This window comes from Drosophila mauritiana, chromosome 3R, assembly GCF_004382145.1.
Source record: "Drosophila mauritiana strain mau12 chromosome 3R, ASM438214v1, whole genome shotgun sequence".
NCBI classification, from domain to species: Eukaryota; Metazoa; Arthropoda; class Insecta; order Diptera; family Drosophilidae; genus Drosophila; species Drosophila mauritiana.
Window position 1 is genome coordinate 22223151 of NC_046670.1, and position 25597 is coordinate 22248747.

Genomic DNA, 25597 nt, shown 5'->3' on the forward strand with positions numbered 1-25597 from the left:
AGTTGAATGCCTACACAATGTTTTGCAAAGTTTATTGGAAGGAATGATAAGATTAAGCAGTTTGACGAGCAATTGAAATATGTTAAAATATACCTTAATAATTAGCTCCTCAGGTTTTCTTATAAATGATCGTCACTTGACAGACTTATTTTATTGGTAGTTTGCACAGCTCTCGAAACGGTTATACTACTGCTTCTAATAAAACCCAACACAATTTTTAAAATGGAAGGCAAACATATTGAATATAATGCGGACGAACTTCAGGCGCCAGCTTGGCTAAATGCTCAGTTTATCGGTGAAATTCTGAGAGAGTACGAGCAAATCCCGGATCTTAAAGTAACCGATCTGCAGGTATCACCCGCCACTGCCCAGGGAGATCACTATGCCAGCGTTATGTTCCGCACCAAAGTGGAGTACACAACTTCGAATGGAAAGTTCTCCAAGCCACTGATCATCAAAACAATGCCGGAGCAGGAAGGACATAAAAAGGACATGCTGTCCGAATCGCATTTATTCGAAACGGAAATCGGAATGTACTGCCATGCCCTTTCAGAGTGAAAGGATCCTCCGAGAAGCAGGGGACAATACCAAACTATTTGTGCCGTGCATTTATCACAGCTTGAAGCCGCGGCAAGTGATGATATTCGAGGATCTGGTTCCGCAGGGGTACACCGTCATCCGCGATAGTCCGCCCTCACTGGGGGATTTGAAATTGGCCTTTAACAAGCTGGCCAAGTGGCATGCAGTCAGCATGAAAGTCATCAATGAGGTACGATTCATTGGTTACATGACAAATATCTTTTTAAATTCTTCTTTTCCGTTAGCAACCATACTTCCTGAAGGAATTTCAGTATGGCATATTCGAAATGCCCACAATCTGTGCCCCATTACAGAGGACTTGACATACTCCGTATATATGCTGATGGAGCCGGAACAGCGCTGGGAAATGGGAGAGGACCTGATCAATGAATATTTTTCGGCTTTGATATTTAATCAATATTTAACTTGGATTTGATTCCGATGTTTGCACGAAACTTATCACTATCTGTGATAGTTTTGAAGTACTTATTGTAAAGTGGTCCTTAAGAGTCAATTCAATAGGCAACTTACGCAATTTTGGTATAAATTGTGAAAGAAAGGGGAACCGAAAACAATAGTTTCATTTTTGCTTTACATTTCTGTGAAAGTACCATTTGTTTGTAGACAATTGTTAATTAATGTATTTCTTTTTATTAGTTAAATTATCGTCTATAGTTATTTATAAACGCTCAGTTGTCTTATTATTTTTAAGATTCAGATATTTCAAGAACAATACTGTTATGATTACCCCGATGAAGCTTCCGCATATTAACTTGTCTCTCCTACTCAAAATACATTTGCTCCGTACAAAGACAAAAAAAGCTTTTGCAAATTGTTATCTATAATTACCCTCAATTACGCTCCCGAAAACTCAAACGATCAGTAGTCAGTTTAGTTAAAGCTTGCAAAGCTGGTGGTAGTATGACGGAAAACGTAGATTCAACACAATTTAATGCGGATGAGGTGGATCCCCCAGCTTGGCTAAATGCGGAGTTTATCGAGGGCGCTCTAAGAGCTTATGAAAAGGATCCTGAATTGCATGTAACTGATTTGAAAATTAGTCCTGCGACTCTGCAGGGAGATCATTATGCCAGCATCATGTTCCGAGCTGTTTCCCAGTACTCCACCGCCAAGGGGAATTTCTCCAAGGCACTGATAGTTAAAACAATGCCGGAACAGGAAGGTCACAAAAAGGATATGCTGTCAAATTCGCCGATCTTCAAAACGGAGATCCTAATGTACAGCAAAGCTCTTCCAGAGCTCGAGAGAATCCTCCGGGAGGCAGGGGATACTACCAAGCTCTATGTGCCTTGCATCTATCACAGCTTGGAGCCTCATCAGGTGATGGTATTCGAGGATCTGGTGCCACAGGGGTACACTGTCATCCGAGATCGCTTTGTCAACAAAGAGGAACTTAAGAATGCCTACTTCAAGTTGGCAAAGTGGCATGCAGCCAGCATGAAAGTTTTATATGAGGTAAGCTATGGCACCATTCACGAAATAAAAGACAACTTTGCGAGCCGTTTCCTTTTGCAGAAACCTGACTTCCTTAAGGAATTTAAGTATGGTATGTGGGGCATGCCCGCCTTTCTGAACGATCCCATGGTGACCACTGGTGTACCCTGCTTTTTGGAAATGCTAGACAAGGTACCGGAACTCACGAAATATAAGCCGTATTTCGAAAAAATAAAGGATAACTACATTCAGCGGATGAGTGTAGTCATGGAAGAATACCGCACTAATCCGAAGCCAAATAGGTACTACGTGCTGTGTCACGGGGATTTTCATGGGCGCAACATGATGTTTAGGTATAGCAAGGAAACAGGGTCTTTCGAGGACGTAATGCTGGTGGATTTCCAGATCAGTAATGTTTGCCCCATTACCATTGACCTAATTTACTCCATATTCATGCTAATGGATACAGAGGATCGTTGGGATCTTGGAAAGGAATATATCGATTATTATTTCTCTGTTCTGGTGGAGACTCTGAAAAAAATAGGCTTCAAAGGTGAAATGCCAACCCAGACAGGAATCTGGGAGCATATCCATGGCCATAAGGATTATGGTAAGGAACTAAAATACAAACAAAGCTGTTGACTCGTATGCTTATTCCTTGTTACTTCGTTATAGAATTCTTCCTGATGACTAGCTTGCTGCCCCTGGTGGCTGCCATGAAAACGAATACCTTTAAAATGGTAGATTTATTTTTGGATCCGCAAATAAAACAAAAGGCTTACTTTCTGGATGAATACCTTGCGGATGTCAAGATGCTGTTGCCTAAATTCGAAGAACTGGGATATTTTAAAGATCTTTAATCCGATTTTTTATAGTTAAATAAAGACATTGTCATTATTATCAAACAGCTACAGAAACTTTTAATTGGAGTTGAAAGTTTTGAGCGTAAATAGTTGTCGCTCTCACACACGTGACAGTCATGCTTACTGAGCAACAATTATTGTTCTGTGTATTACTGGCACATTTGCGATAAGTAGTAGTAACACACACCTGGTGTGTTCTCAAAAATTGAGGTACCTGTTACTCGTAGAGTAAATAGGGTATACCAGATTTGTGGAAATGTATATAACATGTAGAAGTGTTTCCGATTCTATATAGTGTATACATTCTTCCTCTTGCCTGTCGTCTTTATTGTATCTGCTTTATTGCTAAGCATTATTGATCAATAGGTATTTATCGTGTACAACAGATTTTGATGCATATTGATAAGATAAATGTGTAGGTGTATTTCACATAAATTAGAAAATTTGTCTTAAATAAGCTTCAAAACGCTTTCGAAAGCTCACTCAACCAAGCTTTATAATAAGCGACCGACCACCTAGTGGGGCTCAGTATAACCAGATCCCACACTATTCCGTCATTCGCAATAGTCCTCCCTCTCTGGGAGATTTGAAATTAGCTTTTGACAAGTTGGCCAAATGGCATGCAGCCAGCATGAAAGTCATCAATGAGGTAAGATTCACTGTAATATAGTATGTTTAATTTTAAGAATATTATCTATTTTTTCATCAGAAACCGAATTTCCTAAATAAAATGTTGGAATTTGTTTTATTAATTATGCTGACATCATCATGACTTCACATCATGATGGATTGTTATAACTGAAAGGGCTGTTAAATTTTAAACTTAAAGTTGGCAGTCATCAAAATAGTCATTATCCTAATCATGTTCCCAACACGATGTTAAAGAATAAAACAAGGAAACAGAAGTCCTTGTGGCAATAGTGATTATAAGTGATTATACAACATTGGCCTAATTTACTCTGACTTCAAACTGAAAAATGGCTTCAGGAAGATTCCCTGGCAGGAATCTATGAGCATATCCGTGGCCATAAGAATTACGGTAGGGGATATACAGAGGTGGTCAAAAGTATTTACACAACGAGCTTTTTTTTCAATTGTCAACTAATTGAAAAAAAAGCTCGTTGTGTAAATACTTTTGACCACCTCTGTATATCACGATTGTGTTAATCGTGCAAAATTAAATTTAATCCGTCTTCGAACACTTGAAAGTCCGTTATGCTGAACCAACATTAAACATTTTTATCGTTTTATACCGGTTACTCCTGTCCTAAATGTATTGGCATAAACCAGAATAAATATCTTTTTTATTTGTAAGTTGCTATTGATCAATTGGTATTTATCCTGTAGAACAGATTTCAATGCATATTGATAAGATAAATGGGTAGACGTATTTCACACAAAATCGAAAAGTTTCGTTTTAAAAGCTTCAAGCCGCTTTCGAAAGCTCACTTAGCCAGCCTTTATAATGAGTGGCCACATAGGGGGGTTAAGTATAACCAGATCACACAGTATTCCGAATAGTTGTTGATTGTTGAGAGCGCGAACTAAAAATGCCAGATAACGCAGATACCGAGCAATTCAATGCCGATGAGCTGGAGGCTCCTGCATGGCTGAATGCCCAGTTCATTACTGACGTTCTGAGAACCTACGAAAAGTGTCCGGATCTGCAGGTAACCGATCTTAAAATTACACCGGCGAGTGCCCAGGGAGATCACTACGCAAGCGTGATGTTCCGTACTACTGCTGAGTACACCACTTCGAAGGGAAAGTTCTGTAAGCCGCTAATCATTAAGACGATGCCGGAACAAGAAGGACACAAGAAGGATATGCTCAGCGACTCACATTTATTCTCCACCGAGATTAAAGCCTACACTACGGCTCTGCCCGAGTTTGAGAGAATTCTCCGGGAGGCAGGGGACGATACAAAGCTATTTGTGCCCTGCGTCTACCACAGTCTGGAGCCGCGGCAGGTGTTAATATTCGAGGATTTGGTGCCACAGGGATACTTCGTGATCCGAGATCGTCCAATGAAGCTGAACGAATACAAAAATGTTTTCTCCAAACTGGCCAAATGGCACGCTGTTAGCATGAAAGTCTTGGATGAGCAACCTGAAATCTTGAAAGACTTCAAGTATGGCCTAATGGAAATGCCTACCATTATGTCGGATCCAATGGTTACTACTGGAATGGAAAACTTTTTGAAAATGATGGACCAGATTCCTGAACTTACAAAGTACAAGCCACACTTTGAGAAAATAAAAGATAACTACATGCAGCGCATGGGTGACGTAATGCAGGAATATCGCAAGAGCTTTCAATCCGACGGATACTACGTGATGTGTCACGGAGATTTTCATGCCCGAAATTTGATGTTCAAGGAAAATGAGGAGGTCATGTTTGTTGATTTCCAAATCTGTAACCTGTGTCCCATTACAATCGATTTGAGTTATTCTGTGTACATGCTCATGGAGCCGGAGCAGCGATGGGATCTCGGAAAGGATCTTATTAACTTTTATTTCTCGGTTTTGGAGGACACGTTAAAAAAAGTGGGCTACAAGGGCAAGATGCCGACCAATGATGGTCTCTGGAAGCAAATTCACCGACACAAGTTTTATGGTAAGTACCTATTTTATTTATCACATAGTTTCAAGAAGACTAACCATTTAATTATTTTTACAGACTTCTTTCTTTTAACCACTTTCTTGCCAATGATGGTGGCCGTTAAAGCGAAAACGTTTAAAATAAATGAGTTAATTCAAGATCCGGAAATCAGACAAAAATCTTACCTCTATGACCCTTATGTTCAAGATGTCAAAAAGCTGTTGGCTAAGTATGAAGAAATAGGATACTTTAACGATCTTTGAATTTTTAAACCTATCAGTTCAAAATTTGTATATATTGTATAGCTAATTAATTGCAACTATATGTAATAACAAATTGATGTCCCTTATGAACCATGTACCATGTCGTTTTTTAGGATTTCTTTTTGCTTTAAATCAAATAACAAAACGTATAATCAAATTTCATTATTTCTTTTTCTTTAATTTGGGTGTAAAAATACTCATGGAATATTTGTCTGGAAAGCTTACTCTATGTGGAAGCCCGAATACTTTTGATCGAATGGAACGCAATCTTCTTTAGCCCTTTGTCACTTATTCATCCAAGAATCCAGATAGCTCGAATTCTTTAATAGTTCGCTGGAGGAAAGCGCGATACTTGGGGTTTTCAACATTTTCCCGGCGGAAACGATCACCGCTCTCAGTGCGCGAGTTCAGATCTTCGAGGTTCTCGAAGCCAGCTCCTTCCCTGAAGATCAGTGGAGTCAGGCAAGTGGCGCCAATGACACCTAAAATGGTAAAGTCATTATTAAAATCCATATAGATAAATGATGATGATAATCATTACCCATAAGACTGGTCTTGATCAACTCGATGTGGATTTCCTTAAGAGTTGGAATGTGTCCCTGGTAGTTTAGCTTCTCCAAGGTCTGCTGAAGCACTCTCTGGTATTCCCTCACGATATACTTATAGTGGACCTTACGAACATTCTCGTTCAACGATCCGTAGAGGAAGTAATTGAGATCAATGGTTGGGGATCCCACATAGGCCAACTGAAAGTCCAACTGGTAAACGAAGAGATAAATTAACGTGGATTTCAAATGGATTCTCTTATATAAATGACATACCGTGACCACATCGTCTGGCTCTTTGGTCTCGTTGTTGATGTGGAACAAGAGATTGTTGATCCACAGATCAGTTAGGTTGAACACGCGGAAATCCTTGCCAGTGCTCTCGAACATGGTCAGCGCTCTTTGCAGAACATTCTCGGCCAGCTTGAACATCTTCTCGGTGATCTCCTCGTAGCCCTTCCAGTGAGCCACTTCCTCGGCCACGCAGCGAATGTTGACGGGGAAGAAGGTGAGGAAGTCACGGCGGTCCGGATTCCTTGAAATGGGCGCCTCGTCGAAGAACTCCAGCACCTCGGGACTCTGCTGGGCGATGAGGGCGCTGCAGGCGTGAAGCTTGGCGACCTTCTCGATGGTGGGCAGTACGTAGTCCAGATTCAGCAGCCGACCGCGTTCGAAGTTCTCGAAGCCGGACAGCTGCATGTCCTCCAGAATCAGGAATGGCTCCGGCGATTCCGTTGTGTAGTAGCACGTAGGTGCAATTTTCGTTTGATCTCCAATGGATTGGAGCAGGGCTTGAATACGTGGAAGCACCTCCTTGTAAGCCAGAATCTCACGCTTGAAGAGCTTACTCCTGTGAGCCACCGCACCTGTTTGTCCCTTGGGATGGTCTTTTACAATCACTGAAAACTTGCCTTTGGGTGCAGTGCCCCTCTGTAGATTGAAACTGGCCCGATGCATTTCGCTGGCAAACCCCGCCGCCTGGTCGCCCACTTGGGCGCTCTTCACTATCAACTCGGTGACCGCCAGCTGCTCCTCCTTGAAGTGTTCCTTAAGCACATCCTGCAGGAATTCGGCGGTGAGCCATTCCGGGGCCTGGTAGTTCTTGCTGCCGGTTCCCATTGTGTTTTCTTCTTTTTTTCCAAGTCACCTGACCGCACCGAATAAATAACAGAGAGCTGAGCAGCAACTTACGCTGAGGGCTATCGAATCAAGAATGTGGGGCAGAACATGTGACGGGCTGGGAGAAAGATAAAGCTTCTGTAAAGCTCTCTCTGTTGTTAGCTTTCGCTGGCTTATCAGCTGATTTATGTATACATAATATTATTTATACATGTGGAATCTATGGCGACACTGAAACCGGTTTATTGAGAAGTGTGGAACTTGTGCCTGATAACAACAAAAAAAAATCATTTTTGTCAATAGCCTTAAGTGGGAAAAACAGAGATAAATTTATATTTAACGTTCTTGTTAGTGATGTTTTACTGTTTTCCCGTGTGGAACAAATAAAACGTGATCTGAAAACAGGCAACTGTTGTGATAAGCTTTCCTGACTTGGCATTTATCTAATGTATTTATTCTATAGGTTAAGAGACCACTCCTCAGAAGATATATACATATTCTATGCCATTTAGAGGATTTCCTTAAATGCATTAGCACATTTTCTTTAAGATATCAAATTCAGATAATTATATGTATAAAAAAAAAGTTTTGTATTATGCTTTATTCATTAATTTTTTTAATAGTTAAAAACATCTTTATTTATGATGTAAAAGAAGTTACAGTCCAAACGAGATTAAGTATGTAAAAAATATATATATAAATCTACATGCATAATTACATTTTTAGTCTTTAATAAAAGTTCATATACTTAATTTCGGATTTAATAGTTAATGACTTGAACAGCTTCAAAAATCTAGAATACCACGCCTAATTAGAAAGGGGAATATGCTGAGCGCAGAGCGGACGTACAGTGGATTTGTGTACACCTTGGACCGGAAGCGATCTCCTTCCTCTCCCGGCTGCGTGAGCTTCACCAAGCTAGCTTCCGTATCCGGCGGCAGCAGAATGAACACAAGGTGCGTGAAGGTGGTAAAGTAACCTGATAAAAGAGTTTTATATCATTTATATTTTGTGATTCTCAAGTGAGAAATTATTACCCCAAAATCCATACTTGATCATGCTCATATGCAGCTCCCTTAGCATTGGCATTCGTCCGCCGTATTTCAGGATCTTTAGGCAGCGCACTAGGTGTGTGTGGTATATCCTGATGAAGTAGTCAAAGTATTGTATTCGTATACTATGCCGTGCCGAACATATGATGAGTTCCCAAAGATCCTGAGCCGGACTACCCCACTTGCACAGTTGAAAGTCCACGAAACGCACCTGGTTGATATCACCAGTTTGAGTATAGCTTAGCATTATGTTGCTGGACCAAAAATCACCGTGATTTAGAACTTTAAACTCCTGCGGATTGTTGTTAAAGCAGCGGGCGTAAGATTGCACAAATTGGTCGGCCGTGGGCTTAAATACATCATCAAATCAATGTTATTGAATGTCAAGATATTTATTAGATTGTTTTACTTACAATGCGACTCACATACTGTTCGTGATCGGCCAGACCCCAACTGGCTATTGCAGTTTTATAGCTCTGGAGCCTCGCCTGATACGATTTCGATTTCTGGTAGTTGGCGGGTAGGTAAATCCTCTGAAAATCATCGGGAAATGGTCCTTTTCGCTGACGCCAAACGGCACTTGCGGCATGGAATTCCGCCAGCTTTTCCAGCACTCGATGCATGTGGGCCATGTCGAAGCCCTTGAGGCGATTTATATTTCGGTACTTTTTCGTTTGCAAATCCTCCTGAACCAGGCAGATCCTTCCTTTGACATCCTCCGCATGGTGGCACTTTGGTGCAAACTTTACACTCAGCCCAGCTTCCTCGTAGAGCTGTTCCAAATTAGGTATAATCGTTTCGTACATCATCTTCTCCTTTGGAAAGATGTTGAGTGTGTTCACGAATCCACCATTTCCCTGGGCGTCGTCCAGCATGGTCTTTACTATGTACGACTTTTGCTGTGAGAATCCATCTGTAGAGTGATCGAATAGTTGTTGTATTGTTTTATATAAATAGTATTATATATAGAATGCATTCAAGTTGATTTGAATAAAATTTGGTTTAATTACTAAATAGGAATTACTTTTCTTAATTTGTCTATGGTTTTTCTGATTTAAAAAAATATGAGGCCGGCAACAGTGCGTATGCGTAATGGATCTTAACGATTGTGTACCGAACTGCGCCCTTTTCTTCTCACCTTTCAACTCGATGTCGATGACGATGCGCATCAGCAGCGATGTGTAGGTTTCTCCGGGCGGCGTGGCTGGGATGATCGAGAGGTTGAGGATGCGCCGGAACTCCCGAAACTCCCGCTTGAGCAGTCGCTTGAAGTAGGCCTCATTGATCCAGGCCGGAATGCGGACATCGCTGGAGGCGCTAAATTTATTGCTGTTATCGGGCATGGCGCTGGGATTCCGCCGGAGTGAGCTCACTGCGGCGATTGGCTCGAATCGGATTGGCTGTGAATTTGCGTTGTGCCCGTCCGAAGTGTGCGGCGCAACTGTTTTGCGTTGCCTTGCCTTATCGAGAGTGTTTTTCTTATTTCAGACCCGCGATGTTATTTTTATTTCACTGCACGCACAGCAACAACAACCATTCGTCGAGGTGGGTGACTTGAGGTGCGCACTTATCAACGCCCCAAAAGCAATGCCAACTGCCCGTCTAACTGGTTCGTCATCAGTACGGACACTGAGCATCGTCCGCCGTGCACGTTGGCCCAAAGACTCTCCCGTGGAGGCAGTGGGTGATAATTGCCAGAGCTTTCCCATTCTCCCAGTAGCCAGGCACTGGGTGCACTGGGCGCCGGGCTTATCAACGGTGGTGGTAGAAGTGTGGTGATGGGAATACCTGATAACCTAACATACGTACATATGTAGGTGCACTCATGAGTACGTATGTATGTAAATGTGAACTCAAACAATTTGGAAATTCAGAGAGCGGTAAAACCGCCAAAAGAATATTTTGAAAAAATTTTTGATTTTGGTTTGAAAGCTGTAAGCAAATAATTATTAATAATATTTACAATTATTTTTGATGTTACCTTGAGAAATTAATTATTATCTCTTCAAGACTAGATTATTTTACTAGACTATCGCTTAATAGCTTTTATCAGCATTTTGATGTAGATACGGTGAGTACGTGATAAGTAGACAAACATTTTTGTTCAAGATTAAAATATGCACATATGTATGTACATATGAATATACTAAAACAAGTAATGCAATGCGTTAATTGTTGAAAGATAATATTTTTTGGAATCATATTTCTATTTACAGGCGTACTAGTTGGAAAACTATTTCATGGTCCCCGACCTTCAATTGCGTTGCGGCCCCGACATTCGCCGTGGAAAACTTGATAAATCCAGAATCAATATTCGCACACAATTTGCTTAATAGGTTCGAATGAAAGCTTCACTGGCAGATGCATAAACTGGCGATCACTCGAAGTCTTCGAAGTTGAAGAGTCCGCGGTTGCAGCAAATGGGATACAGCTCCTTGACGACTTCCACAAAGATGGGATTGGTGTACACCTTGGTACGGAAACTCTTGCCCACTTCGTCCTCTAAATTAAAAGTATGCAGGTTATTTTCCTTGCAAACTGGCAACAAAAACCCCGGCAAATGATTCATCACGGCAAAGAATGCTGAGAAGAAGAGATGTATTTCAGTATAAGATACGAAAATAAAATATGTATAATGGTTTGTTACCAGAGAAAGTGTTGTTTTTCTTGTAGATAGCAGATTGCAGTTCCCTCAGTTGCGGAAGCGGCTTCTCGTACTTCAAGACTCTCAAGCAGTCGGTGAGATATTCCCAGTAGATTCTCACAAAATTATCGAATTCGCTATAGCCCAAATCCTTTTCCGCCGAAAGGATTATCAGCATAAGCACATCCTGTGTCGGACTGGCCCATTTGCAAATTTGAAAGTCCAGTATAAGTGCCTCACTTGGTGCTCCATTTTTATCGTACTTGAAGAGAATGTTGGATGGAGAAAAGTCCCCATGTGTGAGGACATTAAAGTCCAGGGGATCTACATTGAGGGACTCCAAACAGAGCTTGCCGTACTGCTCAGCAGTGGGCTGTAATTAAAGTTATTATTAATGTGCTATTCATGATTTCACTTGGAGACTTACGAAATTCTTAAGGTAGCACTCATCTATTCCCCATTTTTTCATGGCTGCCTTGTATTCTGGAGCTTTTACTTCGAATCTTTTCATACTATGCTCGATTTTGTCCTTTCTGGCAAATCCATTATCAAAATCAGCGTGATATGGTCCATACCTCTCCCTGTATATCACACTGGCGGCATGCAGCTCGGCCAATTTTCGAAGTGAGAGTCGCATGTGCTCCATATTGACTCCTTTCGTTCGATCTGCAGCCACGAAATTTCGAGTCGAAAGATCCTCAAAAATAAAATATATATTTCCATCTATCTCTCCGACTTCTAGGCATTTCGGCATCAGCTGCACGGGATGTCCTGCCTCACGATAGATTTTCTCAAACTGCGGCAAATAGGTGGAGTACATCTGCTGCTCCTTGTGGAAGTACCTCATTTCATTCACCGCCTTGCCACCTTTATCCGAGTCCAGCATAGTCTTGACCACATACGACTTTCTTTTCTGAGTTCCATCTGGGCGAAGTTGGATTTACCACATGGTTCTTATAAATAGGATCTCTATCAGCCTACCTTTCATTACTATATCCAAGTAAGCTCGCAGCATGACTGATGCAAAATTACCACCTGGCGGCACAGCGGCCACAGTGGTCAACTGGTCTATCTTAGTGCAATCAGGCTCATCCTTCGCGATTAAGGACTCAAACCTTGACTTATTCAACCATTTGGGAGCAACGAGACTTTCGTTGGGATTTTCGATCTTCATGGAACGCGACATGATTACAACTGATTCAAATTCGTAACGACATTATGTTGAACTTATCACAAAATGTTATCGTCTCCGGAGATAATTTTTTATCAGAGGTAACCAACGATTACCTAGATGACCGTCAATTTATAATGATAAGCTGCACACTTATGCGATACCCCCAGATAAACGAGATTTCGTTATACTTCCTATTATTTTATTGCCGGGCAATAAATCACACATCGTAGTCCTCAAAGTTGAGAATCCCGCGGTTATACAAGTAGGGGTACAGATCCTTCATAACGTTTCCAAAGGCGGGATTTGAGAGCAAACGTAATCTATACTTTTCTCCTTCCTCCGTTTGAGCGGACATGTTGTGTATGTTGCTGTCCTTGTCGGTGGGGAAGAGAATAATGGGCAGGTGATTCAGGATGCTGAAGAAAGCTGCAGAAGAATTGCAATTACATGTTGTAGGAATCTATAACAAAAATGATTGCATTAGAAACGTACCGTAAAAGGAGTGGTTTTTGTTGTTCATGGAGTTTTGAAGATCACGAAGTTTTGGCAGCGGCTTTTTCAGCTTCAAGACCTTCAAGCACTCGACCAGACGTTCCCAGTATATCCTTACAAAATGCTCGAACTCCTTGATGCGCAAATCGTTGGTGGGCGAGAGGGTGAGAAAGAAAAGCAGGTCCATGGCCGGACTGCCCCACATGACAATCTGGAAGTCGATTAGTATCAGCTTCTCGAGAGTTCCGTCCGGCAGATAGCTGCTCATCAGATTGCTTGACCAAAAGTCGCCGTGGTTTAGTACATGGAATTCATCGGGATTCAATTCCAAAGTACTAAGGCATTGGGCCCAATATTGCTCAACAGTGGGCTAAAAGAAATATATAGTTGTTAGTTGCAGCAGACCCTGGAATTTTGATTATCTTCAACTTACAAATGCCTTTATATATTTATCGGCGTCCTTCAAACCCCACGAGAGCATTGCCTTCTTGTAGGCCTTCTCCTTCAGCTGGAACCCTTCGACGTGAAATTTTTTTACATCCCTCTTAACGAATCCCTCACTGAACTCGCTGGGATAGGGACCATGCAGCTCCTCGTAAACCGCACTGGCCGCATGAAACTCCGCCAGCTTTTGCAGGCACTTGGTCATGTGCTCCATGTCCAGGCCTTTCGTGCGATCCATGTTCGTATACCTCTTAACGCACAGGTCCTCGAAGATGAAATGGATGTCACCCTCCCGCTCCTCGGTGTGCAGGCACTTGGGCGCCAACTGAATGTCCCAACCGACATCCTTGTAGAGGGCCTCGAATGCGGGAAGGTACGTCTTGTACATCATGGCTTCCTTGGGGAAGAGGCCAAACTCGTTGATATCGCTCCCTCCTCGCTCCTCGGGCAGCATCGTCTTGAAGATATATGTTTTGGTCTTGACGCTACCATCTGCAAAGTATGGGTCAAATTATGTTTCCAGTTTCTTACGCCAGCTTACCATACATGCTAATTGGCGAACGCTTTTCGCCAACTCACCTTTCATTTCCAGTTTGATATAAACCCTTAGCATGGTCGAAGTGAAATTCTCGCCAGGCGGAATCGCCGCCACTACCGTGAACTTCAAGACCTTGACATGATCTGGTTCGTCCTTGGCCAGTACACTCTCGAAATACTTTTCATTGATCCAATCGGGAATGATCAGGTGTTCATTGGGGTTTACGATATCATCGTTGTCGGTCATAATGATACTGTCTTTTTTATTTGGCGAGCACAACCTCTTCCGCCAACTGCTAGTTGGGAACTGAAACTGTAGACTCTTCCAGTAGAGCTTTAAATCGGGTCTCTCTAACATTCCCTTATCATTAAGCCCATTTCGTGTTGTGGGGCAATACGAAATTGGTATTACCTATGTGAATCCTATTGATTGTCATAGCCACTTCAATAGACACAGTCGTATCAATTTTTAAATTTTTGTACATATTTAAATTTTATTTTTATTTTATTATTTTTTAAATGTTTTCTTTCTTTCATATATTTTAAAAATTGGCACGGTTAACAAAATTTATAAGGCCTTGACAATCTATTGACACATGGTTTGTTGATAGCCAGCCGATTAATGAGTTTTCCGACACAAAAAAAGTATTTGTTGCTCTAATTATTTAACAACAACCGTATACATATAGATAGTTTGTTTGTTTTTGCGGCACCGATTGTAGTAAAATAATTTGTAACACGCGTGCTTGTATAATTAATACTCAGCCATCTTTTTTGCAAACTCATTATTATAGGCATACAAAAATAGTTTGCGACAGTAATTATTTTCTTGCTTTTTTTTCGTATACCAGCTAGTCATCGTGAAGTTTTATATTGTTTAAGACGTCACTTGTGAGTTGCGAGATTAGTTTTGATGGTTACTGTAAACTGGAAGTAGACAGGCCATAACTTCAGAGTCTATTTAAGTAGTACTCAAGTTGTTATCCGAGGATTATGCTCATACAGGATCTTCTCAGCTCGAAAGGGCCATGGCCTTGTGATATGATTGTATCCTCACTAAAAAGCCTACTTTATAAATCCTTCATTTATGTTTAAAAATGTAATCATTGAACATAAACTAAAAGTGATCTCCCCCTGATCCGTATGCAGTCAGTTAGTCTCAAACATTGCTAAATTATTTAAAGACATTTTGAAATGGTTTGTGAAGCTTATTATAAGAGTATGCTAAACATGTTTCTTACTTATGGTTATCTTGAAAAGCTTCAAAGCTCCAAACAAACAGAGCAAACTTACGAATTTGGTTACCGGGGGGGCATTTGGTAACTTGAGGTAACTTGAGAGCCGAATTCAAACTGATAACGATTTCGCCAGGGAATCGTTCATTACATTAACACAAAAAGCTCTAACAAATCGGATACACACGTATATAGGGCTCTCTCACTAACAGTTTGAAAACAGTAATAGAAATACAGAGGTGGTCAAAAGTATTTACACAACGAGCTTTTTTTTCAATTAGTTGACAATTGAAAAAAAAGCTCGTTGTGTAAATACTTTTGACCACCTCTGTATACCCAAAGGTGCGTCAATATGACTGAGGAAAGTTTCAATGACGACGAGTTGACTCCTCCGGAGTGGCTGAACGTTCAGTTCATGACTCGGGTGTTGAGTGGTTACGAAAAGGATTCGAATCTGAAGGTCACCAACTTGAGTTTCACTCCGGCCAGTGCCAAGGGCGATCACTATGCCAGCATTATGTTTCGCGCTAAGGTGGAATATACGGCCCAGAAGGGTAACTTCACCAAGTCGCTTATCATAAAAACGATGATCGTGGAGGAGGGTGTCAAAAAGGATATGTTTAAAGATTCCCCACTATTCACCACTGAGATCGGAATGTACACTAAGGTCCTGCCCGAGTGGGAGAGGATTCTGCGAAGAGCAAAGGATCCAGCCAAGCTGTATGTGGAATGCATCTACCACAGTCTACAGCCACATCAGATTATCATTTTCGACGATCTCGTCGAGATGGGATATGCAGTTGTGCGTGATCGTTTCCTCACACGGGAAGAAATCTGCAGTGCCTACTCCAAGTTGGCCAAGATCCATGCAATCAGTATGAAGTTTATTCACGAGGTAAGCAGCAAACAAACTATAATAATGCACATTTCAAATTTATTATATTATACTGTCTATTTTCAGCAACCTGAGTATTTGAAGGAATTTAAAAACGGACTGTGTGAAATGCCCGGGCTGATGGACAGTTCCATTATAACCGGAGGCATGGATCCCTTTATAGAAATGTTGGGATGTTATCCTGAACTCAGTAAATATCAGCCGCATTTTAAGAAGATAAGTCTGCACTTTAAGGACCGATTGCGGGAGACTATGCAGGAGTATCGAAACAATCCCCAGCCAGGATACAACGTTCTCTGCCACGCAGACTTCCATTCCCGCAACATGATGTTCAAGCACAATAAGGAAACAGGATGCTTCGAGGACTGCATGCTGCTGGATTATCAGGCCTGTAATGTGGCTCCAATGGCCGTTGATCTTATGTACTCCATTTACATGTTGATGGGGCCGGAACAGCGAAGGGAGGAGCTGGAAACTTTGCTGAACTACTATCTATCCATCCTGCTAGAGACTCTCAAGAATATTGGCTACCAAGGATCAATGCCGACGCCACAAGGATTTTGGGCGGAAATGAAACGCCATAGATATTACGGTAATTTGAAATCGTCTTCGGCCTAAAGCACCTATTAATGATATTCTATTACTTCCAGAGTTTCTACTGCTGAGCACATTCTTGCCAGTTTCGATTGGCTTGCGAACCCATAAGTTGGATTTAGGTGATATGATGCACAAGGAAAAAACCCGGAAAACACTGTATCAGCTAGAGGACTTTATAGATGAAACCAAATCAATATTGGCCAGATTCCAGAAATCGGGATATTTTGACGACTTGTAATAAAATTGCCCATTTAAATATATAAATAATTTGCAAGCTTTTCGTCGTTAAAACAATAGTCAACAAGGCCATCTGTGAATTTCAGTGAGTTTCAAAAAGCTTAAAAGCTCAATGAAAAAATAAACAGAAGAGCCAAGCGAGCGTGAATGTTTTCAGTTTCCATCGGGCGTTTAGTCATCACGCTTCTCAGTAGCCATACGCATTATTATATAAAATTTATACGAAATTACCTGAACCGGTTAATATAAGTATTAGTAACTGTCCCTTGCTGACTAGAAAATGGCTGAAGATAGCTTAGCTGATCAGCTGAGTGTCCCAGAATGGTTACATGAGCAGTTTGTTACAGATGTTCTGAAATCACACGAAAAAGAACCGGACCTCAAGGTTACCAAATTGGAATTTACTCCAGGAAGTGCCAAAGGAGATAACTATGCCAGTGTTATAATTCGTGTTCGAGTAGAATATACAACCCATAAGGGATCCTTCTCCAAGTCTCTCATTATTAAGACGGTTTTGGAAATGTTTGCCGGTTCAGCTCTCTTTAAAACTGAAATAGGCATGTATAGTAAGGTCCTGCCAGAGTTTGCGAGAATACTGCGAGAAAACAATGATACATCCAGGCTTTACGCAGAATGTATATATTATAGTCTGGAACCGCATCAAGTTATGATCTTTGAGGATCTTGGCGAGCTGGATTATGCTATGGTGCGAAATCGTGTGCTCACGCATGAGGAGATCTGTGGTGCCTACTCAAAGTTGGCCAAATTTCACGCACTTAGCATGAAGATTATTAACGAGGTAAGCCAAAATCGGAAAAATATCATATATTAGAACTGTAAAACAAATTATTTCTTATTTAGCGACCAGAATTCTTTAACGAATTCAAAGATGGCATATGTCTAGTTGATATTCCCTATATGAGCTCAGGCATGGGTCCCTTTAAGGATTTCTTGGGCCGCACTCCTGGGTTGGACAGATACAAGCCGCACTTTGAAAAGATAGAAGTCCATTTCATAGAACGACTGCGCGATATCATGAAGGAGTACCAAACCAACCCACAACCCGGTTATTACGTTCTCTGCCATGGGGACTACCACACACGGAACATAATGGTTAAACATAACAAGAAATCCGGAGGCTTCGAGGATTGCATGCTGCTTGACTACCAAGGCTGCTATGTTGCTCCTCTTGCCGTGGACCTGATGTATTCCATTTATATGCTAATGAGCCGAGAACAGCGGATTGGGGAAATCGAGACCTTACTAAACTACTACTTCTCAGTTCTGCGGGAAACCCTCAGAAAGATTGGCTACCAGGGCGAATTGCCCGATCCTCTTGCGTTCTGGAAGGAAATGAATCGCCTTAAAGATTATGGTGGGTTTATATCTGTTTATCAATTGGATTTTTAATAATATACATTTTGATTGCAGAGTTCCTATTTCTCAGCACCTACTTGCCCATGTCGGCAGGTCTTAGCCTTGCAAGCGCGACTAACGAAGAAACTGATGATAAATTACAGGATTTTATTGAAGAGTGTAAATCAATACTGGCCCGATTTGAAAGATCTGGATATTTTGAGAACTTATAAAACAATAATTAGAAAACGTGGTTTTATAGGAACAGTATTAATCAAAGAACTTGCAATATGGTTTTTAAATATAAACCAAAAACTAGAGCTGATACCCTGCTTAAATGAGCGTTGCATTATATGTATTTAATAATATTAAATACATTATGTATTTAATAAATAAAATATTATATGTATTTAATAAATAAAGGCTATTGTTTTGATATCGCTCGAAAAATCACGTTTTTCTCTTCTCTTGAGTTACACGAAATGAGAGAGTTGTGTGCACAAATTTCAAAACAAACCGAAAAGCACTTCATTATCTCTGCGTAAAAGCTTTATAAATCCCACACTACTACAATTCCATTCGAAAACAAAATTCTCTCTGAAATTCAATTTAGGTGCCAGTGAAATGGAGCTTTCTTCAGTTCGCTCTTCTTTGGACATCGCAATAGAAGTTAGTAAATAATATGTCCGGGAACCCCGAAAACAACCAGTTTAACGATGACGAATTGGTGCCACCTGAGTGGCTCAACTCCGAGTTCATAGCCCGCGTTTTGGAAGGCCATGAGCTGGAGCCCGTGGTCAAGGTTCTCGATTTGACCTTCTCCCCGGCGAGTGCGAAGGGAGATCACTATGCCAGCATCATGTTCCGGGCAAGGGTGAAGTATACCAACCGGAAGGGGGAGTTCCAGAAGTCGCTGATCATCAAGACAATGCCAGAGGCAGAGGGACACAAAAAGGATATGCTCGGAGGATCTCCCATATTCGAAACGGAGATGGGATTGTACACAAAGGTGCTGCCCGAGTTTGAGAGGATCCTTCGAGAGGTCGGCGATCACACCAAGCTGTATGTGAATTGCATATACCACAGTTTGGAGCCGCATCAGGTACTGATCTTTGAGGATCTGGTCGAGATGGGTTACATTGTGCTACGGGATCGGGACGCCACCTTAGATGAGATACGCAGCGTCTACTTTAAACTGGCCAAGTGGCATGCAGCCAGCTTGAAAGTGCAGAATGAGGTAAGCTGTTAAAGGTAATTGTTAATCTTCTTCTAATATGAATTTTTATCAGCAACCGGAGTTCCTAGAGTCGTACACCCACGGACTGTTTGAGATGCCACATCTCCTGAATGATCCCTTTATGAGAACTGGAATGGAATTCTTCGTTGAACTTTTGGCTAAGGAGCCGGAGCTGAATAAGTACAAGCCGTACTTCGAAAGCATCAAGGGCGACTTCCTAGAGCGACTTGTTGAAGAGTGGAAGGACATTCGAAGGAGCCAGAAAATAGGCGAGTACTGGGTACTTTGCCACGGAGACCTACACCTTCGAAACATTATGTTCAAGTATAAGGATACTGGATCCTTCGAGGACTGCATGCTGCTGGACTTTCAAATCAGCAATCTCTTTCCCTTGACATTCGATCTGGTCTATTCGATTTACATGCTTTTGGAGCCGGAGCACCGATGGAAGAACTGGGATGAACTCATCAACTATTACTTCTCCGTTCTGCAGGATGTTCTAAAGAAGATCGGCTATAAAGGGGTAATGCCAACACAATCAGGTCTTTGGCAGCGCCTGCATCAGCACAAGTACTATGGTGAGTTAGCAGTTTTATCTAAGTGTAATTTAATCTTAATCTAATCTAATTTAAATATTTTCCCAACAGAGTTCTTCCTCATTAGCACCTTCCTACCGCTGATGTGGGCATTGAGGGATAAGTCCGTTGACTTTGGCGATCTGCTTCAAAATGAGGAAAAGCGAAGGAAATGCTCTTTTTCTGAAGGTTACATTAAAGAAGTCACAATATTGCTGGCTCGATTGGATCAGTTGGGCTTACTCCAAGAATAAAAGTTTTCGAAAAATATTAGCTATAATTTCCAGTAAGGTTTAATAAATCAATCCTAAGTTAAGCCCAGCACTTTCACCATCTTCCAACTTTCTTACTCAACAGATTCATAATTAATATCAATTCTATCAATCATTTTCTTCACTATGCTAAGCACGTTTTTGCAAAAACACATGTCAACCCAAGCTAAAATTAGAAAAACAAACAATTTAAATGTTTGCCTCATTTGAATCGCTAATTTGCATCTCCCTATGGCTGCTCATCTGGAGGCCCAATGAATGGGAACTATTTGCGTGTTCCTAATTACATATATAGAATGCCTCGGTCAATTAAAACCCCATTGTGACTCAGTTTTTGCCATCAATGCCAACGGCTGGGTGTGCAATTATTTTATAGAATGTTTCCGGCTGATTAAATAGAATTACGATTTTATCGAGTGTGGCAAACAAGTGCGGTTTTTGGTTGGAAGAAGCCAATAGATTAAAAACACGATTACAGAAAAGTCTAAGGTCGATTCAAATTCTTTAGCTAACTTATTATCAAGTAATAATTAGTTATCGCCAGTGCCTATTTTTGTTAATTGATTGATAATCATTGAAGTGCAGAAGCGAATGAACACCTGTTTATTTTGCTGTTGGCACATACGTCACTAGTTGATAAATCTGAAGCTCACAAGCTCGCAGAAAGATTTAAAGATTTTTCATACCAAGCCAAAGTTTGAAGACGACGTCATTTGGGCCCATTTCAACGTTTTGTTTGGGGTTTTGTTACTGGGCTAAGTCTAAGCGAAGCGACTTAATAGTGAAACCAAACGAAGTATGTGTAAATTAAATAAAATTCTTATTTATTGCTTGCGCCTATGATATATGATATCACAGCAAATTGGCTACACCACAATTGGAATCCGGGATTAAAGCTAATTCGACTTCAAAAGTCCCTTGTTATCGAAGAACGGTAGAAGCACCTTCATAGCTTTGGCATAGTAGGGATTGATGAAGGTCCTGTATCGTAGGGCATCGGCCTCGGGTCCTGGGGTCAGCATCATTTTTATATTGGCATCCTTGTCCGTGGGCATAAGTGTGGCCACCATCACGCCCATCGAGGTGAGAGGTCCTACCAATTGAAATATTCATTCCAGCTTATTCAAAATATAAATCCTAAATTATACTAACCCCAGAATCCGTACTTCAGCATCATGATGTGCAGATCCCTGAGTGTGGGAATGGGTTTCGAGTAGTTCAGTAGCTTGAGGCATTCGGCCAGGCGCTGGTGATAGATCTGAATAAAGTGATCGAATTCCTTGACCTTGATATCCAGCGATGCCGATGTTGTGATCAGGTACCAAAGGTCTTGGGCCGGAGTGCCCCACTTGCCAATCTGCAGGTCAACGAATATGGTTCTATCGATCTCGCCGTTATCCTTGTAGTTGAACATGATGTTGTTGGACCAACAGTCGCCGTGGTTCAGCACATTGAACTCATTCTCGTCCACCTGGTTGATTTGCAGTGCTTCCTCGAACACCTCCAAGGGGTCCCACATCCGGGCGATGTAGCTTTCGGCATTCTCGAGATCCCAGTTGCGCATGGCCTTGAGGTACTGCTCCTGTCGCATCTTACCCAGAGACTCAAAGAGGTCCCGACTCTGCTCGTTGTACATGGATATCAGGTACATGGTATCGTAGGGACCATTTATTTCCTTGGCCACCACGGATGCAGCATGCAGTTCGGCCAGTTTCCGGAGCACTTGGCGCATGTGCGGCAGATCGAATCCTTTTAGTCGATCGAAGTTCTTGAAATTCTGCCGGCTCAGATCCTCGAAGACCATGGTAATCAATTCGGCGGTGGCCTCGACATGAAGGCACTTGGGCGCCAACTCGATCTCCACGCCAGCCTCCTTGTAAAGCTTTACGAACTGCGGGATGTGCACCTCGTACATTTTTCGCTCCTTGGGGAACAGTCCCATGCCATTGACCACATCCGCTCCACTGTCCGCCTCCAGCATTGTCTTCAAAATGTACGACACCTTCTGCTCGCTGCCATCTGAAAAATGGAGTAAGCTTGAATAAGTCTGGAAAATCATCCTTGTTAAGCTACTGACCCTTCAGCAGTATGTCCACAATGACGCGGATCATAATGGATGTGTAGTTCTCGCCGGGCGCAGTGGCCGCAATGGGCACAAGGTTAATGATCTTGTCAAAGTTTTCCACATCCTTCTCGATGATCGGCTGGAAGTAGTCCTCATTTACCCACTTCGGTATGTGCAGGTGCTCGTTGGGATTAACGGGCTTTTCCGCGCTGTTGTTTGGCGACATTTTGATGCTGATACTGAAAACGGTAGATCAATTAATTGACTTTCGCGGCGGAAACGAACAGCGGTTCAAGATCAAAGCAATTAGAAGAGTTACATTGTAATTCCCATTCAGTTTAATAACAGTTAACGAAAGCAAAAGCATCAGATGTAAGTGTGTTCAAAGTCCAAAACTTTTGCATTTCTGGTTTGCACAATTTATTTAGTATTTCAGTCTGCTATTTTTTTTCGAAAATGCACTTATCAAATTCCCGTAATTTATTATTTATATAATTTTAGTACTAGTAAAGCAGCAAGGCAAAGATTGTTTCCGCCTCATATGAATAGCTGCGAACTGCCCATCACATTTGATACAATTGTTATTTATTACTGACCGACTTTGCGGATTTCTAATTCCAATTTAAATTCCCGCTCGGAGAAAACGCTGCTTTTGTGTCCGACGATTTCTAACGACAAGCAAATACTGAATTCTCCGTCCGGTTCGCATACTTTTATACTAATAGTCGCCCATGGCAAGTGCACTAGTGTGTGTGCACACGTATCTGTGTTTGGGCCGAACTGATAGCGTAAACGGGTTTTTGTTTAGGCGTACCCATAGCACCGATATACTAGATATGATGCAGAACAAAGGTTACAATAAAGCCAAGTAATGGGTTCCCATATTTTTGGATAACCAAAGTCCTGAAAGAAATCATCATTGACCTGCACAAATGCATTTTGAATGGTATTGGTAAGGTTCGAATTTGTTTGAGGAATTCTAGCGTCTAAATTTCTGAGATATCTTATCACTACGTATGTAAATTATCGGTAATCACAAAATAATCCATAAGAACTATGTTCTTTGAAGTTTGTTTGTCACATATTATCATACATATCCAACCAAAGTCCTAATTTTTGGCATATGAAGATTACGTTTTTTCCAGAATGCAACGGAATTATTCCTTACTGAGTTTTGAATAAATTGTGACCACACTGTATTTCATAAATTGATGGGCTAGCAATTACAGGAAGCTATATTGGAAAAAACAATTAACCAAACTCGCTGATCTAAACAATCGATAAGTTTGAATACTGCAATTGATGAAACAACGTGTTGTTGAAATTTTGTAGATACATCTCTCGTTATATCTGTAAAAGTAATGTTGACATAGAACTTAATTGTTCTCCAACAAATTCATTTAAATTCCACACAAATTGTTCACTTCATTGTCACTACTCGTGTTTCAATACTTATACAAATGCATTGTGGTCTATTGACCAGCTGAAATTCGTTAATTGAACCAGCTTCGTCATCCCGAATCGAAATAATTGAGGATTGTCCGATTTCGGGATGTGTGTCATTGGCTCGCGCTCGTGGTGGCCTGATATCGAATATTATCAATTTAGATTGAAGCTCAATTAAAGTTAGTTTGCGATTACGCCTTTATTAAGAGCAGGCGTGAGCCCATGCGAAACACACGAAATAATGTGTTAAAAAGGCGTACCAACATGACTGGCATTTAAAGCTGAAATCAACCCAAACAAAATTGATAAGGCGCCTAATCAAGTTTATTAACATTGTACCTGAATCAATTGGCAGTCTATGAATAACTCCTTCATTCATTAAATGGTTGAGATTTCATCATGCGAAACATTAATTCATGCCTAATTCAGCAGGGAGCGCTCCTCCATCCAGGGCAGGATATCCTTCATCGCCTGGATGTATTTCCGGCTGGTGAACATGGCGCACTTCATTTTGGAGGCATATCGTTCGTTTACCTCGTCCTCGAACTGATTCATCATGGTTATGGGCAGGGCTCGAGTGACCACCACATAGGCTGAAATCCATTCACCGATTATATTTAATTTAGTTAATATCTAATACCCACCAGCCAGTCCGTTCTTGTTTAGGGCATCTCGAATATGCTGCAACTGCGGTAGACTGCCTCGGAAATGAAGAGCTTTGAGGTTATCCAGCAAATGGTAGAAGTAGTACTGAACCATATTGTCAAACTGAGCTAGTTTAATGTCCTTTTCAGCGGACGACAAGATGGTGTAGTACAAATCAATGACCTGAAAAAGGTAAACGATTGAAGATGACTTTTACGCGGAGGCTTAGAAACCAGAAAACCTACAGGAGATCCATATTTGACCAACTGGTAATCGAGCAGGGCGGTGTCCTCCACATGGCCGGAGTCATCAAACTTGAACATAACGTTGTTCACCCAGCAGTCGCTATGATTCAGGACATTAAATTCATTGGAGTCGGGTGAATGGAGCTTTAACAGCCCATCGACGAGGTCCTTCTCCTTTTCCACGAACCGTTTGTGGAAATGATCGCCCAAACGCCAGCGACGCAACTGAGAAAGGAAGATCTCCGGATCGTTCAGCTCCTGGAGCACAGATTCGTTGGCCTTTGTGTAGACTCCGTTGACCAGAAGATTGCTAAACGGGCCATGCTTTTCCACACACACGGCGGAGGCGGCATGGAACTGGGCCAGTTTCTTGAGCACCTGCTTCAGGCACAATTTGTTGAAGCCAGCCTGCCGTTCAACGTTTTTGTAGGCCTTGGACTTGAGATCCTCCAGCAGGACGTACTGGACACCGATGCTGTAGTCCAGCCTAAAGGCCCTCGGACCAAAGGACACCTTCTTGCCCACCTCTCTGTAGAGTTCCTCGAGCTTGGGCAGGACATTGTGGTAAACCTGATGTTCCCGTTGGAACATCTTCAACTGGTTCATCACCATGGCTTGAATGTCGCTGCCATGTTGTGCCTTCAGTAGAAAGAACAATTTCTTCATCGTGTAGTCCGGTAGTTGGACTTTCACCTGGATTGGCAGGAGCACAGTGCAGTTGCGAAACTGGATAAGATGAACGCTTGGCATGACGGACGTAATCACCCCATCTTCCAGGACGGATTGGACGGCCTGGTTCAAGGACAGAGAGGAAACCCAATCGGGAATTTTCGGTACTTTCATTGCTATTTTAATATACAAAACAATTTTGTTTGGAAGTGTAACTATTGATTGAAATTTCTATGAAAAGAGCCTAAAAGATTAATTCATTATTGCAATATTAACCAAGTTTAAAACTCAAGTTTTTATACTAGCATGATGTATCAATTCTATTTTTAAATGTCAGTCAACGGGCCTTTAGAAC

General features: G+C 41.6%; 11 protein-coding genes and 1 pseudogene across 14 annotated transcripts; 6 read left to right on the forward strand and 6 right to left on the reverse strand.

Annotated features, from left to right (window-relative positions):
• Positions 1-222: 222 nt before the first annotated feature.
• On the forward strand, positions 223-1015 carry LOC117145667 (annotated as a pseudogene).
• A 456-nt stretch (positions 1016-1471) lies between these two features.
• On the forward strand, positions 1472-2934 carry LOC117143589. The gene is made up of 3 exons (XM_033308337.1): positions 1472-2055; positions 2116-2644; positions 2710-2934. The coding sequence occupies exons 1-3, from the start codon at positions 1501-1503 to the stop codon at positions 2892-2894; spliced, it is 1269 nt and encodes a 422-aa protein (XP_033164228.1). The 5' UTR covers positions 1472-1500; the 3' UTR covers positions 2895-2934.
• A 1448-nt stretch (positions 2935-4382) lies between these two features.
• On the forward strand, positions 4383-5875 carry LOC117144930. The gene is made up of 2 exons (XM_033310383.1): positions 4383-5513; positions 5577-5875. The coding sequence occupies exons 1-2, from the start codon at positions 4448-4450 to the stop codon at positions 5759-5761; spliced, it is 1251 nt and encodes a 416-aa protein (XP_033166274.1). The 5' UTR covers positions 4383-4447; the 3' UTR covers positions 5762-5875.
• A 43-nt stretch (positions 5876-5918) lies between these two features.
• LOC117144929 lies at positions 5919-7522 on the reverse strand. The gene is made up of 3 exons (XM_033310382.1): positions 6583-7522; positions 6303-6519; positions 5919-6243 (listed from the first exon to the last, which is right to left on the reverse strand). Exons 1-3 carry the CDS (start codon positions 7423-7425, stop codon positions 6050-6052), a joined length of 1254 nt encoding a protein of 417 aa, XP_033166273.1. The 5' UTR covers positions 7426-7522; the 3' UTR covers positions 5919-6049.
• Positions 7523-8093: 571 nt separating this feature from the next.
• Positions 8094-10149, reverse strand: LOC117145509. 2 transcript variants are annotated; one of them, XM_033311197.1, is made up of 4 exons: positions 9616-10139; positions 8891-9390; positions 8463-8826; positions 8094-8404 (listed from the first exon to the last, which is right to left on the reverse strand). In XM_033311197.1, exons 1-4 carry the CDS (start codon positions 9818-9820, stop codon positions 8211-8213), a joined length of 1263 nt encoding a protein of 420 aa, XP_033167088.1. In that variant the 5' UTR covers positions 9821-10139; the 3' UTR covers positions 8094-8210. The 2 variants fall into 2 exon arrangements, with proteins under 2 accessions (XP_033167088.1, XP_033167089.1); XM_033311198.1 differs by lacking the exon at positions 8094-8404 and having other exon boundaries at positions 8549-8688; positions 8748-8826; positions 9616-10149.
• Positions 10150-10493: 344 nt separating this feature from the next.
• Positions 10494-12295, reverse strand: LOC117143957. Its single transcript, XM_033308892.1, has 4 exons — positions 12103-12295; positions 11549-12045; positions 11125-11494; positions 10494-11060 (listed from the first exon to the last, which is right to left on the reverse strand). Exons 1-4 carry the CDS (start codon positions 12293-12295, stop codon positions 10855-10857), a joined length of 1266 nt encoding a protein of 421 aa, XP_033164783.1. The 3' UTR covers positions 10494-10854.
• A 193-nt stretch (positions 12296-12488) lies between these two features.
• Positions 12489-14058, reverse strand: LOC117143546. 2 transcript variants are annotated; one of them, XM_033308285.1, is made up of 4 exons: positions 13811-14058; positions 13221-13723; positions 12788-13157; positions 12489-12721 (listed from the first exon to the last, which is right to left on the reverse strand). In XM_033308285.1, the coding sequence occupies exons 1-4, from the start codon at positions 14013-14015 to the stop codon at positions 12513-12515; spliced, it is 1287 nt and encodes a 428-aa protein (XP_033164176.1). In that variant the 5' UTR covers positions 14016-14058; the 3' UTR covers positions 12489-12512. The 2 variants fall into 2 exon arrangements, with proteins under 2 accessions (XP_033164176.1, XP_033164177.1); XM_033308286.1 differs by lacking the exon at positions 13811-14058 and adding an exon at positions 13773-13794.
• A 1297-nt stretch (positions 14059-15355) lies between these two features.
• LOC117144174 lies at positions 15356-16733 on the forward strand. Its single transcript, XM_033309219.1, has 3 exons — positions 15356-15898; positions 15965-16490; positions 16549-16733. Exons 1-3 carry the CDS (start codon positions 15356-15358, stop codon positions 16731-16733), a joined length of 1254 nt encoding a protein of 417 aa, XP_033165110.1.
• Positions 16734-16884: 151 nt separating this feature from the next.
• On the forward strand, positions 16885-18487 carry LOC117145105. Its single transcript, XM_033310624.1, has 3 exons — positions 16885-17531; positions 17594-18107; positions 18164-18487. The coding sequence occupies exons 1-3, from the start codon at positions 17013-17015 to the stop codon at positions 18319-18321; spliced, it is 1191 nt and encodes a 396-aa protein (XP_033166515.1). The 5' UTR covers positions 16885-17012; the 3' UTR covers positions 18322-18487.
• A 57-nt stretch (positions 18488-18544) lies between these two features.
• Positions 18545-20321, forward strand: LOC117145103. Its single transcript, XM_033310623.1, has 3 exons — positions 18545-19325; positions 19378-19903; positions 19973-20321. Exons 1-3 carry the CDS (start codon positions 18771-18773, stop codon positions 20152-20154), a joined length of 1263 nt encoding a protein of 420 aa, XP_033166514.1. The 5' UTR covers positions 18545-18770; the 3' UTR covers positions 20155-20321.
• A 654-nt stretch (positions 20322-20975) lies between these two features.
• LOC117145322 lies at positions 20976-24099 on the reverse strand. Of its 2 annotated transcripts, none has more exons than XM_033310919.1 (4): positions 24023-24099; positions 22250-22476; positions 21325-22191; positions 20976-21265 (listed from the first exon to the last, which is right to left on the reverse strand). In XM_033310919.1, the coding sequence occupies exons 2-4, from the start codon at positions 22461-22463 to the stop codon at positions 21069-21071; spliced, it is 1278 nt and encodes a 425-aa protein (XP_033166810.1). In that variant the 5' UTR covers positions 22464-22476; positions 24023-24099; the 3' UTR covers positions 20976-21068. The 2 variants fall into 2 exon arrangements, with proteins under 2 accessions (XP_033166810.1, XP_033166809.1); XM_033310918.1 differs by lacking the exon at positions 24023-24099 and adding an exon at positions 22834-22910.
• On the reverse strand, positions 23990-25471 carry LOC117145323. The gene is made up of 3 exons (XM_033310920.1): positions 24574-25471; positions 24328-24511; positions 23990-24276 (listed from the first exon to the last, which is right to left on the reverse strand). The coding sequence occupies exons 1-3, from the start codon at positions 25414-25416 to the stop codon at positions 24104-24106; spliced, it is 1200 nt and encodes a 399-aa protein (XP_033166811.1). The 5' UTR covers positions 25417-25471; the 3' UTR covers positions 23990-24103.
• Between the last annotated feature and the right edge of the window lie 126 nt (positions 25472-25597).

Excerpts from the sequence above, each read along its gene's own strand:
- LOC117145322 (XM_033310919.1), bottom strand. The coding sequence starts at position 22,463 with ATGTCGCCAAACAACAGCGCGGAAAAGCCCGTTAATCCCAACGAGCAC. Across the intron at positions 22,192-22,249 it reads TGTGGACATACTGCTGAAGG|ATGGCAGCGAGCAGAAGGTG; the intron begins GTCAGTAGCTTA and ends TCCATTTTTCAG. Across the intron at positions 21,266-21,324 it reads GCTGAAGTACGGATTCTGGG|GACCTCTCACCTCGATGGGC; the intron begins GTTAGTATAATT and ends TTCAATTGGTAG.
- LOC117145103 (XM_033310623.1), top strand. The coding sequence starts at position 18,771 with ATGTCCGGGAACCCCGAAAACAACCAGTTTAACGATGACGAATTGGTG. Across the intron at positions 19,326-19,377 it reads GCTTGAAAGTGCAGAATGAG|CAACCGGAGTTCCTAGAGTC; the intron begins GTAAGCTGTTAA and ends AATTTTTATCAG. Across the intron at positions 19,904-19,972 it reads GCATCAGCACAAGTACTATG|AGTTCTTCCTCATTAGCACC; the intron begins GTGAGTTAGCAG and ends TTTTCCCAACAG.
- LOC117143589 (XM_033308337.1), top strand. The coding sequence starts at position 1,501 with ATGACGGAAAACGTAGATTCAACACAATTTAATGCGGATGAGGTGGAT. Across the intron at positions 2,056-2,115 it reads GCATGAAAGTTTTATATGAG|AAACCTGACTTCCTTAAGGA; the intron begins GTAAGCTATGGC and ends TTCCTTTTGCAG. Across the intron at positions 2,645-2,709 it reads CCATGGCCATAAGGATTATG|AATTCTTCCTGATGACTAGC; the intron begins GTAAGGAACTAA and ends ACTTCGTTATAG.
- LOC117145105 (XM_033310624.1), top strand. The coding sequence starts at position 17,013 with ATGGCTGAAGATAGCTTAGCTGATCAGCTGAGTGTCCCAGAATGGTTA. Across the intron at positions 17,532-17,593 it reads GCATGAAGATTATTAACGAG|CGACCAGAATTCTTTAACGA; the intron begins GTAAGCCAAAAT and ends TTTCTTATTTAG. Across the intron at positions 18,108-18,163 it reads GAATCGCCTTAAAGATTATG|AGTTCCTATTTCTCAGCACC; the intron begins GTGGGTTTATAT and ends TTTTGATTGCAG.
- LOC117145323 (XM_033310920.1), bottom strand. The coding sequence starts at position 25,416 with ATGAAAGTACCGAAAATTCCCGATTGGGTTTCCTCTCTGTCCTTGAAC. Across the intron at positions 24,512-24,573 it reads TGGTCAAATATGGATCTCCT|GTCATTGATTTGTACTACAC; the intron begins GTAGGTTTTCTG and ends TACCTTTTTCAG. Across the intron at positions 24,277-24,327 it reads AAACAAGAACGGACTGGCTG|CCTATGTGGTGGTCACTCGA; the intron begins GTGGGTATTAGA and ends AATGGATTTCAG.
- LOC117144930 (XM_033310383.1), top strand. The coding sequence starts at position 4,448 with ATGCCAGATAACGCAGATACCGAGCAATTCAATGCCGATGAGCTGGAG. Across the intron at positions 5,514-5,576 it reads TCACCGACACAAGTTTTATG|ACTTCTTTCTTTTAACCACT; the intron begins GTAAGTACCTAT and ends TTATTTTTACAG.
- LOC117144929 (XM_033310382.1), bottom strand. The coding sequence starts at position 7,425 with ATGGGAACCGGCAGCAAGAACTACCAGGCCCCGGAATGGCTCACCGCC. Across the intron at positions 6,520-6,582 it reads AGCCAGACGATGTGGTCACG|TTGGACTTTCAGTTGGCCTA; the intron begins GTATGTCATTTA and ends TTCGTTTACCAG. Across the intron at positions 6,244-6,302 it reads GATCAAGACCAGTCTTATGG|GTGTCATTGGCGCCACTTGC; the intron begins GTAATGATTATC and ends TTACCATTTTAG.
- LOC117143957 (XM_033308892.1), bottom strand. The coding sequence starts at position 12,295 with ATGAAGATCGAAAATCCCAACGAAAGTCTCGTTGCTCCCAAATGGTTG. Across the intron at positions 12,046-12,102 it reads CTTGGATATAGTAATGAAAG|ATGGAACTCAGAAAAGAAAG; the intron begins GTAGGCTGATAG and ends AACTTCGCCCAG. Across the intron at positions 11,061-11,124 it reads GAAAAACAACACTTTCTCTG|CATTCTTTGCCGTGATGAAT; the intron begins GTAACAAACCAT and ends TCTTCTTCTCAG.
- LOC117145509 (XM_033311197.1), bottom strand. The coding sequence starts at position 9,820 with ATGCCCGATAACAGCAATAAATTTAGCGCCTCCAGCGATGTCCGCATT. Across the intron at positions 9,391-9,615 it reads CATCGACATCGAGTTGAAAG|ATGGATTCTCACAGCAAAAG; the intron begins GTGAGAAGAAAA and ends ATCACTCTACAG. Across the intron at positions 8,827-8,890 it reads AACAGTATGTGAGTCGCATT|CCCACGGCCGACCAATTTGT; the intron begins GTAAGTAAAACA and ends GATGTATTTAAG.
- LOC117143546 (XM_033308285.1), bottom strand. The coding sequence starts at position 14,015 with ATGACCGACAACGATGATATCGTAAACCCCAATGAACACCTGATCATT. Across the intron at positions 13,724-13,810 it reads TATCAAACTGGAAATGAAAG|ATGGTAGCGTCAAGACCAAA; the intron begins GTGAGTTGGCGA and ends CATACTTTGCAG. Across the intron at positions 13,158-13,220 it reads ATAAATATATAAAGGCATTT|CCCACTGTTGAGCAATATTG; the intron begins GTAAGTTGAAGA and ends TATTTCTTTTAG.
- LOC117144174 (XM_033309219.1), top strand. The coding sequence starts at position 15,356 with ATGACTGAGGAAAGTTTCAATGACGACGAGTTGACTCCTCCGGAGTGG. Across the intron at positions 15,899-15,964 it reads GTATGAAGTTTATTCACGAG|CAACCTGAGTATTTGAAGGA; the intron begins GTAAGCAGCAAA and ends GTCTATTTTCAG. Across the intron at positions 16,491-16,548 it reads GAAACGCCATAGATATTACG|AGTTTCTACTGCTGAGCACA; the intron begins GTAATTTGAAAT and ends TATTACTTCCAG.